The sequence below is a fragment of the Octopus sinensis genome, linkage group LG18 (genome assembly GCF_006345805.1).
Source record: "Octopus sinensis linkage group LG18, ASM634580v1, whole genome shotgun sequence".
Taxonomy (NCBI): Eukaryota; Metazoa; Mollusca; class Cephalopoda; order Octopoda; family Octopodidae; genus Octopus; species Octopus sinensis.
In genome coordinates, this window is record NC_043014.1 from 16,877,946 (window position 1) to 16,894,843 (window position 16,898).

Genomic DNA, 16,898 nt, shown 5'->3' on the forward strand with positions numbered 1-16,898 from the left:
GTGTCACGCTGATTATCCCCGAGAACTACGTTAAGGGTACACGTGTCTGTGGAATGCTCAGCCATTTGCACGTTAATTTCACGAGCAAGCTGTTCCGTTGATCGTATCAGCTGGGACCCTCGTCGTCGTAACCGGCGGAGTAAGAAAAGGAAAAAAAGGATATATATATGAATGCAGGTATGTATATAATTCCACAGTTTCTGTGTTTTTTTCTATTTTTGTGTCGTTATAGATTCAAGAAATCAAATTTTCTTGGTTAGTTCTTTCTTCACACCATCATTGCGTGCCTCCTCAAGGTCAGGAGTTTGGCAAGAGAGGATTTCAGAAGTGCTGCTCCCCCCACCCCATATTTTTGGTTGTCTTCAGCAGTTTTAGTTTAAGAATGGAGTCTGTCTGTGTGTCACAGATGGCACCCTGCCATGTCTATGTGCCTCTTCTCAGCTACTGTAAAAGAGTTTGTCTCTGGTTGTGTTGGCATTAGTGACGGCGCGGAGGTATGGAGGACGATGCGATGCTAAAGCTGGAACTGCTGAACATACTACTGGAGCCAGCATGAATGTTTGGGGTGTGGTAGGCCGACATCTGTGGATAGTTGACTGGGTCCTCGTGGTGGCTGGTTGGTACATGTTCCAACTGAACATGTTCGTGGTTGGAGTTGTGTGAAGTCTGTGAACAGAGACCATGGCATCGGTTACTATAGACAAGGGCGATAGCTCCAGTAATAATGACAAGCATAATAGCAGGAATCCAGATGCCCAGGAAAGGGATTTCTGAAGTGGACGGAGTAATTTTTTGGTTTGGTCGAGAATGCTTTGGATCTGTGGAGTAAAAGAAGAGAGAGAGAAAAGAGTTACAAAACAGTTTTAGATGTATATGCATGTATGCATGTGTGTATGTATGCATGTGTGAGTGTGTGTTTGTGCATATATGGGTGTATATATATATACTGAATGTTACGGAGTGACTCCGTATGATCAACTAAATATTGAGCAGCTGCTCATAGACTGTAGCAATGACCAAACAGTGTGAGCAATGTGTTCCCCAGCACTAGGGTTATCTAAAACCCTTGCGGGCAGTACTCCTGCATGGCCACAATTACTGGGTTCAAGAAGGGCTGTGTGGTTAAGAAGCTCACATCTCATGGTTCAATTGCACATTGAATGAAGCATTGGTTGAGGAAACTTGTGTACAAACACACTGGGGGTGGGGCTAATTCCTGGTGTTGAAGGGTAGATTTACAGTTGGGGTTTATCTTCCATCATTTGGCCCCTTGGCTGCCTTTAGTGTCGTACAATCTGTTGCAAGTATAGGGACCAGGTCTCCAGTTGGAGGATAACTTCCTCCCATCATCCCATCAGGCCTGCAGATCCTGAAAAAGGGTCATGGGTTGGAGTGAAGTGGGAACTGCCCTTCCTCCAATCATAAAGAAATTAAAAAACAAAACCAAAAAAAACTCGCAACAAAAATAAAGTCAAAAATACCTGGATGCACCTTCAGGAAAGCCTGTCGGCAGTTGAACCCAAAACTTGTGGCCCCTAAACATATGTATAACCCTGAATCTTCTGATGTAATCCTTTTTATCGTCAGTTTATTCACGTAAGAACCATCCGGTCGTTTCCAGTTCCCACCAGACTTCAGTACAACAAATTTACGGCCTTTCACTTCAATGGTGTGGTTGACATTGGAAAGAGTGGACGGGTCATTGACCCATTTCAGCCACTGAAAACAAAAGGGAGAAACAGGGTTACATTTCTTGGAATGAGACATAAGATTAAAGATGGACATACAGATTGGTGAATATATATGTGTATGTGGTGTGTATGTGTGTGTGTATAGATAGAGAGACAGATAGATAGATGTACATAAATACATACAAATAGTTGAATGTTTAGGTAAAAAGAGAGAAAGAGTTCAACCAACATACACACAGACATACAATAGCTGTTAGACAGTGAGATATAAATAGTGTTAAGATAATTAATTGAGAGAGAGCAGGAAATACTTAATTAGATATTATTATATAACGAGGAAAATACAATATTAGTTGTTGATTTATCATACTTTAATCAATTCATCAAATAAGCGAGATAACTGCAGACATGTTTGACTGTTATTAGAGCTCATCAGTGACTGTAGTAGTGATGCTGGGAGAATCACTGAGTGAACATATAATAATAAAGGAGAGTGTTGGGTTTAACAACTAGAGGAGGACATATCTGAGAAGCTGAGACATTAAACAAGTCAGATATATATACAAATAGTTTGGTCTATATTAACATACAATATACACATCATTGACCACAACACATACAACACTTATATAATATACCACTGTTTATATACACACACTATGCTGTACACTGACCACTATCTACACACACACTGAACTTTGACCGCTTGACCTACAACACATTAATGCATTACCCCTCCCCATTCATCATTTTTCCCCATGTTTTACCCCATCCCACCCTCATCCTGTTACTATAGCAACCCTTCCTCACATTAAAACAACTTGTTAACTTTCTCCTCTTTTGCCTCATCACTTCCAAACTCAGCTAACTCTCACTTTATAAATTTATCATGGCCAACATAGAACCAACATCACAACCACCTGGGTTCCTCCCACTCTGGCTATTACAGCTGTCACTGAGGTCTACAGGATCTCCCCTCCCCTCCCCTTATATTAGGGTACACACAGCATGTTACAATCACAAAGGATCACAAACAGTCAGCTGATGTAAGGGACCAGGTTCCTGATGTCTACTAAGTAGTTCTTCAGCTCCACTGACATAAGGCTACAAACACAATGTTACTACCCTAAACAAGGCTTACAAACAGCCTGATGTCTACTGGGTAAGTGAAAATGATGTGGTGGTGCACATCATTTCCACTTACATTAAGATGCACAAAGTCTGTTATTGTCACAAGAACTTCATAGAAAGGGACTGAAGAATAATGAAATATATTGTGTCTAAAAGCCATCGAACTATGGCAGGAAAAATGACAGAAGAGCTAAATACCACCTTGCCAATCCTGGGTCAACCAAAACCATTTGTCATGAGCTCCAGAAAGCTGTGGCTTATGTCAAAGTTGGACCAACTCCATATTACATAATAAAACTTCCATTTAACAAGGGATTTTCATTATTTTGTCCAACTTGTGTAGATAATGCAGTCCTAGACATACACACACCATAAAACAAAGACAGGACAATCATAGCTGGAATGTCTTGATCAGAGCCACCCTGGAACAAACCAACAAGCACAGTCTTACAGTGAGGCGATACATTGTGGAGGGGGGTGTAGAGCATCCTACTTTTATGAGAGGCTGGACTTCACTTTTGACATGACACTGGAACGAAGCTTGCTCTCCCCTTCGAGCCGTCTGGTTGAGGGGGTGTGGTGGAAGTAATTGCGGTTTTTCATGAACTTTTTCTGAAAAACAAATAGGATTGTGAAGAGAGGAAATAATAATAGTTTTCATGAGAGTTTCAGTAATGATGATGATGGTGATGGTGGTGGAAGTGGTGGTGATGATGATGGTGGTGGAAGTGGTGGTGACGATGATGGTGGTGGAAGTGGTGGTGATGATGATGGTGGTGGAAGTGTTGGTGACGATGATGGTGGTGGAAGTGGTGGTGACGATGATGGTGGTGGAAGTGGTAGTGGAAGTGGTGGTGACGATGATGGTGGTGGAAGTGGTAGTGGAAGTGGTTGGTGATGATGATGGTGGTGGAAGTGGTGGTGATGATGATGGTGGTGGAAGTGGTGGGACGATTATGGTGGTTGAAGTGGTAGTGAAGTGGTTGGTGGTGATGATGGTTGGTGGAAGTGGTGGTGACGATGATGGTGGTGGAAGTGGTGGTGGATGACGATGGTGTTGAAGTGGTGGTGCGATGATGGTGGTGGAAGTGGTGGGACGATGATGGTGGTTGAAGTGGTGGTGATGATTATGTGGTGTGAAGTGGTGGTGATGATGATGGTGGTTGGGAAGTGGTGGTGACGATGATGGTGGTGGAAGTGGTGGTGATGATGATGGTGGTGGAAGTGGTGGTGATGATGATGGTGGTGGAAGTGGTAGTGGAAGTGGTGGTGATGATGATGGTGGTGGAAGTGGTGGTGATGATGATGGTGGTGGAAGTGGTAGTGGAAGTGGTGGTGATGATGATGGTGGTGGAAGTGGTGGTGATGAAGATGGTGGTGGAAGTGGTGGTGATGATGATGGTGGTGGAAGTGGTGGTGACGATGATGGTGGTGGAAGTGGTGGTGATGATGATGGTGGTGGAAGTGGTGGTGACGATGATGGTGGTGGAAGTGGTGGTGATGATGATGGTGTGGAAAGTGGGTGACGATGATGGTGGTGGAAGTGTGGTGATGAAGAGGTGGTGGAAGTGGTGGTGATGATGATGGTGGTGGAAGTGGTGGTGACGATGATGGTGGTGGAAGTGGTGGTGATGATGATGGTGATGGAAGTGGTGGTGACGATGATGGTGGTGGAAGTGGTGGTGACGATGATGGTGGTGGAAGTGGTGGTGATGATGATGGTGATGGGGACAGATAAACTTAGAGAGACAGGAATAAAATACAAGGAGAAATAAAAATGCTGTAATAATGGAGAAAAAATGTTCAAGACTGGAGACAAAGAGCTAAACAGGTGTAATAATAGATGTAATGATAGATGAAATGGTTGAAAATTTTGGCACAGGCCAAAAGTTCCGGGGAGGGGATAAGCCAATTACAAGCCAACCCCAGTGTTCACCTGCTACTTATTTTAATCGACCCCAAAAGAATGAAAGCAGTCAACTCTGGCAGAATTTGAACTCAGAACGTAAAAATGACAAACGCTGCTAAGCATTTCCCCCCAGCATGCTACCTTAAGTAATAATATGATGATAGATGTAATGATAGATGTAATGATAGATGAAATGATGAATGTAATAACACAGAGAAATGAAGGTATATTTGAAGAGAGACGTATTTACTTACCGACGACTTCTAAAGAGTATGTGTAATTGATGGTACCATGGATATTAGTGACCACACAGGTGTACTGACCACTGTCCTCTTGTCGTAAATCATCAATCTTTAACGTCCAACGTGGTCTACTGTCCTGATAGTTCCCCATGTTATCAGATGTCCACATCTGACCATCCTTCAGCCATTGTATCTCTGGCCGTGGGTTACCACTAGCTCGACATCGAAACCATATGGAACTACCAGCCGGGCGTGGGATCGCCTTTTTCTTCATCTTACGCAGGTGCAGGAAACGGGGCTTAGCTTCAAAACAAAGAAAGGACCCTTTATTTTAAGGGGACAGACATATAAAAACAACTGGCCACACTGGTCAGTTCAACACACATCTACACACTTACAACTAATTGTATCGATGCTACTGAGGGTGAGAAGAACTGTGAAGGTCTTGCGTATAGCCCCTTCCTATACATCCCACTCCATGAGGAAGGGTTAACTTAATCCGTAGGGGTGGTCATAATGTATCGTTGGTATATTTTTGTTGTTTCTTTCTGATCGTTAGGGATCACTCTTGGAGGGCTGCACTGGGCTCCAATTGTCTGTTTTGGCATGGTTCCTATGGCTGGATGCCCTGTTGGCATTAGGAAGGGCATCCAACAATAGAAACCTTGCCAAAACAGACAATTGGAGCCTGGTGCAGCCCTCCGGCTTGACAGCTTCTGTCAAACCGTCTAACCCATGCCAGCATAGAAAATGGACGTTAAATGATGCTGATGATGATGATGGTGATGATATGACTGTCTTCTGTGCATATATGAGAATGTTGTAGAAGTGTTGTATACAACTCCCTCCCAGTATTGTTGTTTACTTCTGTGTGTGTGTGTGTGTGTGTGTGTGTGTGTGTGTGTGTGTGTGTGTGTGTGTGTGTGTGTATGTGTGTGATGGTTGTACCTGATGTTGTCAATAAGGAAGACAGTAGATTTGGTTAGTGTTGTTTTAAGTTTGTTGTGGAAGCAAGTTTCTTCCAAATGGTTTCAAAAGGGGTTTGGAGAGCAATGGTGCATTGGTGTCTTTGAAATGGTGCAAAGATGTGATGTGACGATAGGTTGAAAAGAATGGGTCACAGAATGAATCCTTGTTGTACTCCAATAGTAAATTCTGGAAGTTTTGTTCCTGTATATTACATAGTCTTAGCAACCTGACGGGTAGTTAGAGGTGGTGGTCATCATTTTGTTAAAGGGGTGTGGAGTCCATTGCTGATGTTGATGGTTATTAGAATGGTATGGGTTGTAGTGTAGTGGTTTGAATCAATATTATTTTGAGGGGAGGGGCAATACAACCTCTACAATATTATTTACTAAAGTAATCTAGACAATGAAAGACAGAATGGTTATGGCTGGAATGCCATTCTAAAGGGAGTGAAAATCTCTAAAGAATGGGGACAACACATGGCAGCCCCTAAATAACTTACTTGCCCCTGTAGGGTCCAGTTGGTGAGGGTAGAGATTGTTCTGTTGGGTACCTTCTTTCTTCTCAGCTGGAAAGAACAACAACAACAACAACAACAATTATACTAAGATTGGCAGCAACAGTGGTGGTGGTTGTTTGGATTTGACGAGTCCCAAGATGAATGTGTCCTAGTGTATTACTGGTACAAATTACAAAATTCATGTTGGATTTGAACTCAGCATAGCAATATAGAAGAGGTAGGCATGATGTAAGACATCTAGTGCAGTGATTGGGAGATGTGGAATGTGAGATGTCTCTAGTGAAATGTGTGCTGTGAAATGTAGAATAGATTAATATATGTCAGGCATTTATTAATGAGTGGAGGTGTGTGGCCTAGTGGTTAGGGTGTTGGACTCATGATTGTAAGATTGTGGTTTCAATTCCTGAACTGGGTGATGCATTGTGTTCTTGAGAAAGACACTTCATTTCACGTTGCTCCAGTCCACTCAGCTAGTAAAAATGAGTAATCCTGCGAGGGACTGGCATCCCATCCAGGGTGTTAATATATATACGCCACGGAAGCCAGTAAACCGGCCCTTATGAGCCCATAGGGCTTTAAAAGAATAACTACTACTATTCATTAATGAAGAAAACATTATTTTCTAACAAAGTGAGGTTATATCATATCAGTATTTGATATTATGGAATACCTATACACACACTTGCTAGCATGTGCAAGTGTGTGTATATGTGTGTGTGTGTATATATATCATCATCATCATCCTTAACGTCCGTTTTTTCATGCTGGCATGGGTTGGGCGGTTTGACCAGAGCTGACAAGCAGAAGAGCTGCACCAGAGTCCAGTCTGATTTTGCTTGGCTTCTACAGCTGGATGCCCTTCTTAACGCAAACCACTTTACAGTGTGTGCTGGGTGCTTTAACGTGCCACCGGCACAGGACTCTCGCCACATGTGCTTTTTACATGGCACCGTCACAAGTGCTTTTTATGTGACACAGGCACAAGACTCTCGGTGCGAGTGGTTTTTACATGGCACCACACGAGTAAGCACATAAATGCAAAACAAGGTGGACAAAAATAGAACTCGAATACCGAAGGTAGAGTAATATGCTTTTATTAAAGCTGCAAAAATCTTCACAAACTGTTACTCAGAGTTTCACATTCCTGTTCATCGGATGGTTGTGAACATACTGTCTAATGGTGCTAATGGTTGTGGTTGTGGTGATGTCCCCAATGTACAACAGGAATGTTAACAAGCTGGTCTGTAGAGTGGGGGGGGCAGGGTGTACAATATTAACAACAATGTTTTTACATGGAGACCACCCCTCCCTCATCACTTACACCCCCCTTAATAAATAACACCACTACCACTGTCACCCCCTCATGTACCTCCCCCTTACACACCACCACCACAACCACTCAGTGTCACCCCCACCTCCGGCAACTGCTCCCAGTTTGAGATGCAAATGGAAGACTGAAATGTTCAGACATGTTTATTCGGGGTTGGGGGGCACAAATGGACATGGTCAGTAATTTTAGGACAGAGTAATGGGGAGGGAGTGTGTGGGTGAGGGTGTGTGCAGAGGTGTGGATATATATATATATATATATATATATATATATATATATGAGTGTATAAATGTGTGTATGTATATGTGGTGTGTGCATGTGTCTGTGTTTATGTTTGGCTTTTATGCGTATATAATGTATATCAACATATGTGTTAAACTGCTATTTAGAAAGAACACAGATGTTGAGAACCAAAATGCAGAATATATGACTACTTGTCCTCCTATCTATCTACCTCTCTCTCTCTCTCTCTCCATCTATCTACCTCTCTGTCTATCTATCTGTCTGTCGGTCTGTTTATGAACTATCTCTCTCTCTCTATCTATCTCTCTGTTAAACTGTCTATAAGAGACAGAGAGAGAGAGCCTGTTAAGTAGATCCCTCCCAATCACTGAGACAGTCTGTGAGGCAGCCATTATAAACCAACCTCTCCACTCCCAATCCACAGTTTTGTTTAGGGGACATTGTTACAAGCAAGCAGCTTTAGGGGTCTAATTTATAGGGCTTATCCCAGAGCACAAGGTGGGTGTGGCAGCAACAGGGGCACTGATGGACACATTTTAGACCCCTCCCTCATTCACTCATCTCTTATTGTATTTTATATTAAGACCTGCTTTAAGATGCAATGTTTTATGTTTTAGCATATTGTGGTGGTGGTGGACCCATGGATAAGCTAACAGTCACCTTTCCAGTTTAATAAACTGAATCAATGTAAAACCAATCATTGCTGGCCCACAACCACACTGCAACGGTGCCATCACTGTCATGTGAACCCAAGACCTTACTTTCTTAAATGATGCAGTGAAAGGAACAACAGTGACTGGTGGCGGAGTAGAGAAGGCAGGGAAGGGGTCACTGATCCCTTTCAGGGGCTCTCTATGACTGGTGGTTGTGGTGATGGTGAGGATGGAGTTACCGATCCCTTTCAGAATGTCTGTAAGTTGTGGAGGGCAGTTATCCCCAGATAGGACACCTGCTCCCAAGTGGGCTCTGCTAAAAGTAGTCACACCATAGTTACCCCATTATACCACTGGTACCCATATTTTACTGACACAAATACAGTAGACACTTCAGTTTCTTAACAATAATGGAGGGCTTCTAAATTGGGACTTGACCTGCTAGAAGTAACAGCTAAATTTCCCTAAATCAAACCCTATATCCTTAAGAAAGGAAGGACATATTAGACAAGATAGAGTTGTTGTATAGTTGGAGGTCAGCCATTATTGAACAGACCTGTGATCAAGGTGTTTCAGTCATGACCATTCCATCTTATTTAAAGTCATTGTGTATCTAGGATTACATTATGTAATGTGTCATTCGTCTTTTGAAGTCTGCAGTTTAAAGGGACATTAGTAGTTATTTCCAGCAGGTTGTGTCACCATGTAAAGCCTCACTTGTAAACACATAGTCAAGGCTATAGGGTGTCAGGTGTCAATCAAATGGGATGGTCCAGCCTGGAATGTCTTTGTTTCTAGCACTGACCTAGGGATAAAGAACAACAGGAAGGGAGATAAAGGTGTGTGGGAGGTAGCCCCTGGCCCCTTCCTACCCCTACAGGGGGTGAGTAAGGGTGGACTACAACATGAACTGATGTGAATACACATTTTTAGACAAGAGTCTGGCAGCTGTTTTTTTTACACAACTTGTTTATGAAACAACATAGATACAGCATGGCAGGGGGGGGGCTCTCTGTATATCTGTTTATATGTGTGTGTGTGTGTGTTACATTCCAGCTTTTCCTAACTATCATACAATGGGTAATGGTCTGTGTGTGTGTGTGTGTGTGCATATTACACACACGTCTAACCCATGCCAGCATGGAAAAAAGACATTAAATGATGATGATGATATATATATATATATATATATATATATATATATATATATATATATATGTGGGGGGGTGTATGTAGTTGGGGTGTATACATGAGTTGACACAACATTTTTACAGTCATTAAACAAATCAGGAAAACTATTAAAATTCAAAGACTTCTGTTGTGTTAAATAGGCGTAGTGGTGGGTGGGTTAGGGATGCTGATGGAGCAGTGATGGAATGTTGATGTTGGTGGTGGTGTGTTGTAGCTGTGGCGATAGTGGTGGTGTAGATGTGTTTGTTATGATTTAACACCAGGTCAGCCCTCATCCAGTAGACCTAGGTTCAAAGGTATTCCAGCTGCGACCATCCTGCCTTTCATTCCAAGCTAGTCTATCTAGGACTACATTATCTAATGTGTCCTTTCCTTATTTAAGATGGTAGGATGTAATGTGAGGAACATTTGTCAGCTATTTTTAGCAAGTAGAGCAAACACACAGAGGTTCTCTTATTGATGTTATACAGGCTGCACTGTACATATATATGTTTTTTTTTAATATTCTGCAAAATCATGTCTGGCCATGGGAAAATATTTCCATCTTGGTCGGACACAGGTGAGGGTTGGTGACAGGAAGTGCATCTGGCTATAGAAAATCTGCCCCAATAAACTCTGTCCAAGCAAGCAAAAGCATGGAAAAGTGGACATTCAAACAATGATGAATAATACTATTCAAATAATATTATTTGATTCTCTGTCTGAAGAATTTCTAAATGGAGATGTCTTATATGTTTTTCTTCTACATGTACAATTTTGTAACTCCTATTAGCAAATGAAACATGTGTAATGATGAATAAATAATACCCCCCAATTTTTCCAATCTGTTTTGATATATATATATATATATATATATATATATATATATATATATATATATATATATATTGAGAGGTGGGTGGAAGACATACACACACACACATACACGTGTATACATCTTGGCCCATTGATAAACACATACTCCTATGTATACCTGGGTGTGTGTATATGTATAAAGGATATATACGTTCTTCACACCCTCCCCTCATACACCACAGGTATTTGTGTATAAGCAGAGGCTCGTTAGCAGTAACTTAATTAAGTAGCTAGTGATAAAGGGAGCCGAAAGCTATAAGTTATTAAGGGATTCCCTATTTCTATAAAACTTGAAACATGGGAGTCAAGTAGAAGCAACTTGTCTCTCAGCAGTCAGTCAAGTTGATGACTTTTATTTCCCAGTGAGACCCTTAGGCACGCATGCACACACACACACACACAGCTGTGTTTGGGTATGTTTAAAGGGGACTTAGATATGTTCGATAAAGACTGCTGTATCTTTGGTTGCTTGTAAAATAGTTTATACAGATATCACTTGAGTTCAGCCAATCAGAGAAAGCTATTGTCAACCAATCAATTACAGTTCAGTTAACAAGAAACAGTTTTAAAATCTATATCAAAGATTAAGGTCGCCTGGACACATCTGAAACCAATGGTTATTATATATATATCTATAGTATATACCACACTATACACACAATGTCTAGACATCACATACTATACATATACAGTATATACAGAGTCTAAACACTGTATATGCTATATACACAATGTATACACCATTTAGTACATATAGTCTACACTACACATATAGTCTCTGCACACCATATACTATATACAATCTACACTCCTCATACAACATACACACCACAAATACTGTCACATCACATACACAAACAAAACTACATATACATCAAAAGAATGGCCACCCTGATTAATAAGGAGTCATCAATGCACCTCTATCTCCTATCCACAGACATCCTGTGTCTCCTCTCTCTGCCTTTTCTACCACTACTACAGTGGCTACTGTTCATGAGAACCTCCACTCACATATTCCTCACTCATCTTCTATTTCCTTCACTTATCACCCACCAGCCCCCACCTCAAATCCTCATTAACCACCCAGTCCCTTCTTCCCAGAACACTGCCCTCCCACTGAGCCAATTCTTCTTCTTCTTGACTTGACTTTGTGAGTGAAGATTTACAGGGGTGAGGATGGAGTATGTCCACGTCTGTTACAAGCTTGCTGATGTCCAACGAGTCTGATTCGGGACAAACAGGTAACAACCACAGAGGCTGCATGGGATGATGGGCTGGTCACGGTTGGTTGTAGTGTCCTTGTTTTCTCTCCTTATTCTCTTGTCTGTAAGGATGGCCCTGTTGGTGTTTTCAAAGGAGGCCATTGCTCAGAGATGCCAGTCTTCTCAGTCAGTGGCAAGAACAGACCAAAGGTGATGATCAAAGTGGCCGGTGCCAAGGGGTTTCTTCAGGGAGTCCTTGTACATCTTCTTTGATGCTCCTCTCTCATGGTGACCAGAGGAGAGTTTACCAAACAGTTTACCAGACCTTCCATGTTTCAGGTGGGATTCCGTCCACTCCTGTTGTCTTTCCACTTTTCAGTTGCTCTATGGCTTTTGTTGCCTCTGTGAGGGAAGGAATTTCGTCCAGCTCTGACTTCAAAGGCTGCTGTGTCTTGGGCTGAGTGGTTGGCACTGAAGAGAGTTTGAAAGAACTCTAACCACCGACTCAAGATAGTTGCCACGTTTGTGAAAAGCGTTTTTCTTTCAATCTACACTTTTGCAATGGACTTTGGACATGGTGTGAGGGACCACACATAACTTTTAGGGTTTCATAAAATTCCTTGTAGTCACCACTGTCTGTGCTAAGCTGAATTCTTTTCGCAAGGTTTATCCAATACTCATTTTTGATCTCTTTAAGTTTGTGCTGGAGATTGCTGCAGACAAGGCAGAAGGCTGCTTTCTTCCCAGGGCAATATGGGGTCGCAAGGTGAGCCTGGTGGCCAGATCTCTTCTTCGCCAGTAGTATTTGGATCTCTAGGTTATTTTCATCAAACTAGTCTTTGTTTTTTTTTTTTGTGGAGAAGCTCAGTACTTCTTCAGAGGTTTGCAGAATGGCTGTTTTCAGGTGCTCCCAAAGCACTTAAGAGGAAGGGTCTGAGGGGCAACTGGGATCTCGAAGCTTTAACTGGAGGTTTGCCTGGAAGTTAGCTTTCACTTCAGCTGACTGCAGGATGCTGACCTGGAACCTCCTCCTTTGACCTCCACCTCTCCTTGTCTTGGATTTGAAATAGAGGCTGAGTTTGCAGTGGATAAGATGGTGGTCAGCATAGCATCTGCCCTAGGCATCACTCTAGTGTGAAGGACGTCACTCTGGTTTATCTTACACACCAGGATGTGATCTATGAGGTGCTAATGCTTGGAGCGAGGATGTATCCAGGTGGTCTTAAGACTGTTTTTCTGCTGGAAGAGGGTGTTGGTGATGGTTAGTTGTTGCTCTGTGAAAAAATCCAACAGAAGCCACCCATTGTTGTTGCAATTCCCAACACCATGCTTGCCAAGAACTCCTTTCCAGGCTTCTCAATCTTGGCTTACTCTGGCATTGAAGTCACCAAAGATGATGACCTTGTCGTTTGCTGGGGTCTCTTGGGGGAGGCTGCACAGGTCAGCATAGAACTTATCCTTTTCTGCAAAGTCAGCTTGTGGGGTTGGGGCATACACACTGAAGAGAGTAGCATGTTGTTTGTTTGGGATGGGAAGACACATGGAGATGATAAGATCAGAATGACCTGTTGGGAGGTTTTCTAGCTTGGAGGCAATAGAGTTTCTGACCATGAAGCTGACACCAGAGAGATGTCTTTCAGCCTGTGGCTTGCTGGACCAGTAGAGAATGTAGCCTGCACCATGTTGTTGAAGACTGCTTTCATCTGTGAAGTGAACTTCACTGAGGACAGCAGTCTCAATGTTCAATCTGGAGAGTTCTTGTGCAACAAGAGCAGAACGTCATTCTGGCCTGCTGCTGTCAGTCATGTCTATCATGGTTCTGATGTTCTATCATACCAGTTTGAAACCATGTATACCTGATAAGGCAGGTGTGAATATTCTTCTCATTGTTGTTATTTGATCACGTTAGAAGATGCCTGCTGACCATGCTTTGTCAACTGGGTTGATGGAGATGAGCTTTGATTAGGCCATCTTTTCTGTATGGAGCAAGCAGGGCTGTCCTTAAAAAGGGCTGATTGGTCATCCAGCGTGCTGCCAAGGGATGTTGTCATCTCCAGGTCAACATCAGGCAACCAAAGCCCTGGATTGTCTTCATGCAAGATTGGAGCTGCAGTTTCCATTGACATCTTCCACCTACCATTTTTGCCATTTTCCCATCGCTACAAAACTTAAGAAGGGGAGGGGGAGGTTGTGGACATGGACTCATTCTCAGGCCTATACAAATGGAGTTTTGAGGTGGAGTACTGTGTATGCAGTATTGTCTCCACCCTTCACACCTGGAGTTCATCGAGGTCCTTGGGTTGCAGGTTTCTCCAAGGCAGGTTGCTGTACAGAACAGAAGAAACCTGTACCCTGCTACTACATGCTAATTAACCCCTAGCTGGGATCCTGACAGGTGCTACTACTCCGGGTGAGAGTAGACCTGGGACAACAGTGGCTAAGGGGTGGTCCCCAACCCCTCAAAACTGGGAACTCCTGGATGCAGTTTAAATTCATACTCATAACCCATGCTAGCATGGAAAACGGACGCTAAATGATGATGATGATGATGATGATGATGGAACCAATTCTAGAGGAATATTAACTACATCAATGTCACATGTCCCTTTGGATGTGTGAAGGCCATGGGAGCTGTCTCTCCCTCTCTGCATTAAACCTATAAAACATCACATTATACACACTACACATATCATCTCAAACACTTTATACACACACACACACACACGCATACACACATACATATATATGTATCTATCTATATGCACGTGTGTGTAGCAGTGAAAGTACTTATGTATAACTGTGAGGGTGAAGTTGAACTGGACACTGCCAAAGCTGTTGGTTGCTTTACATGTGTACAATCCACTGTCTTCAATTTCAACATCTTTGATGCGGAGTCCCATCTCCTGGATATAAAACCTCTCCCATGCAATGTTGATGGTGTGTCCATCTTTACTCCACTGCATGTAGGGTAGTGGTGTGGAAGTGATGGGGCAGCGAAACCTGAAGTTCTTACCGATGTAGGCAAAGAAGACTGCCGTCTGGTTAATAAAGGGAGGACCTGCAAAGAGAGAGAGAGAAACAGTTGTCAGGGTTACTGTGTATCATCATCATCATCATAGTGGGGTTGTTTAACCCAAGGTCAGGCCTCAGTGAGTGTGTTAGGTGGGTATTGGGAAAGCATGTTTCTGAGTGTTGTGTGATTGTCACTGAAGGGGCAGGCATGGCTGTGTGGCCACTTTGGTAAATGTCTTCTACCCTAGCCCAGGACCAACCAAAGTCTCAGGACTGGATTTGGTAGATGGAAACTGAAAGAAGCCTGTTGGATCTAAATATATGTATGTCCTTATTCAGTTTTATTTCAAGATTTCTTGCCAATAGAGAAAGAGCCGGTTTCTAACCTAGATCCAAGGCTCCTTCATTGGAATTTCAACAACATCAACAGGGTATTTTTGCATGTATGTGTGTATATGTGCAGTATTTGGAGTCAGTGCATGTGCAGATTTGTATGTCTTGTTTTATGTATGTATTCTCATGCATATAGTAGCATGTCTAGACATGCGCATATATGCTTAAATCATAAACTTCTGGATAGTTTTACAGATTTTTACAGTTCCAGTGATGGCTTGGGTCTGTAGTCTTCGAATCAGTTTTCTACTTTCTGGTTTTGAGAAGCCTAACTTCTCAAGATTGGTACGTACGTATGTATGTGTGTGTGTGTGTGTGTGTGTGTGCGTGTTACTGTCTTCTTGCCTTGACATCATGTGATAGTTGTGAGTGTCATTGTCATACAAGTGGTGTCCCTTGTTTCCAATCTTCTGCAAAAATATGCCTGGTCATGGGGAAATATTACCTTGCAGGTAAAAGTTGGTGACAGGAAGAGCATCCAGCCGTAGAAAATCTGCCTGAAAAAATCCCATCCGACCAATGAAAGCATGGAAAAGTGATGATGATGATGATAATGATATATATATATATATATACAATAACACAGGTGGGGTAAGGTTCACTACAGCTGTTTCAGACGTGATCTTTATTGATGAACAAAACAATTACATCATGTAAAAAAAACGTTTTCTTCGGGTGAATTAAGAGTAAAATTGAACATTTAGGATTTTTCACACAAATAGTATATAATGTGTATTGACCCTCTCATCATGGTTCCAGCTGAGAGAGAGAGTGTTGGATCTTGAGCCTACAGTCGACCGTGGAATATGTACCAGAGTATACTCCTGTGTGACTTTATGTATTTGGTCAATACTTGTGAATGTTTGCGTAACTGGAAGGACAAATCCGTATTTATTTTGGTAAGTATGCGAGTGTCCGTATGTGAGTGTCCATACACACTTTTAGTGCACAGGTACTCTACCTTAGTGCCTCTGTTATTTAAATACCTCGATTATATCGGATCCTGAAAATGTTATCATATGTGTATGTATATATATATATATATATATCTTCTCTATATATAAAACTGAAATGCGTTTTTACTGCTCGGATCGCTTTCAAAGTCACTACATCCCGTCCGATTCGCTCCAAAATTTACAGGGACATGTAGAATGAGGTGACGATGCCCGTGGGCTACCTTAGAAATCCCTATCTTGAAAGGTGTGGTTGCTAGGGGCCATCTTCCTCACTCACGCTATTTCCTCCTTTCCCTCTCTTACTCCCCTTCATTTATAACTTTGAGTATTCCACTCCCGTTATTTAATGTATTCCCCTCAACTCCCTTTCACTTTCCCTTAATAAGTTCGTCAGGCGGCGTTCTTTGATGTATCTGTCTGCATTCATAGTGAGAATTATCATCGCTACCAACAACACACAATCATGAGAACAAATATTATGAATCAGATATTCATTGCGTTCATTTATATATGTGTGTGTGTGTGTGTGTGTGTGTGTGTGTTCGATATATAAATATGTATATATAATGTATATATACAAAGTTTATATATCTGTATTTATGTA

The 16,898-nt window shown here is 42.1% G+C and overlaps 1 protein-coding gene across 1 annotated transcript in view; it reads right to left on the bottom strand.

Moving 5' to 3' along the window:
* Positions 1–477: 477 nt before the first annotated feature.
* The window catches only part of LOC115221640 (fibroblast growth factor receptor-like 1), an 85,557-nt gene continuing 69,136 nt past the window's right edge, over positions 478–16,898 (bottom strand). Inside the window, exons 3-7 of the mRNA XM_036510986.1 lie at positions 6,442–6,507; positions 4,986–5,276; positions 3,316–3,434; positions 1,482–1,719; positions 478–818 (exon numbers count right to left, since the gene is read on the bottom strand). Coding sequence (XP_036366879.1) covers positions 478–818; positions 1,482–1,719; positions 3,316–3,434; positions 4,986–5,276; positions 6,442–6,507 — 1,055 coding nt within the window. The remainder of the gene's footprint in view (positions 819–1,481; positions 1,720–3,315; positions 3,435–4,985; positions 5,277–6,441; positions 6,508–16,898) is intronic.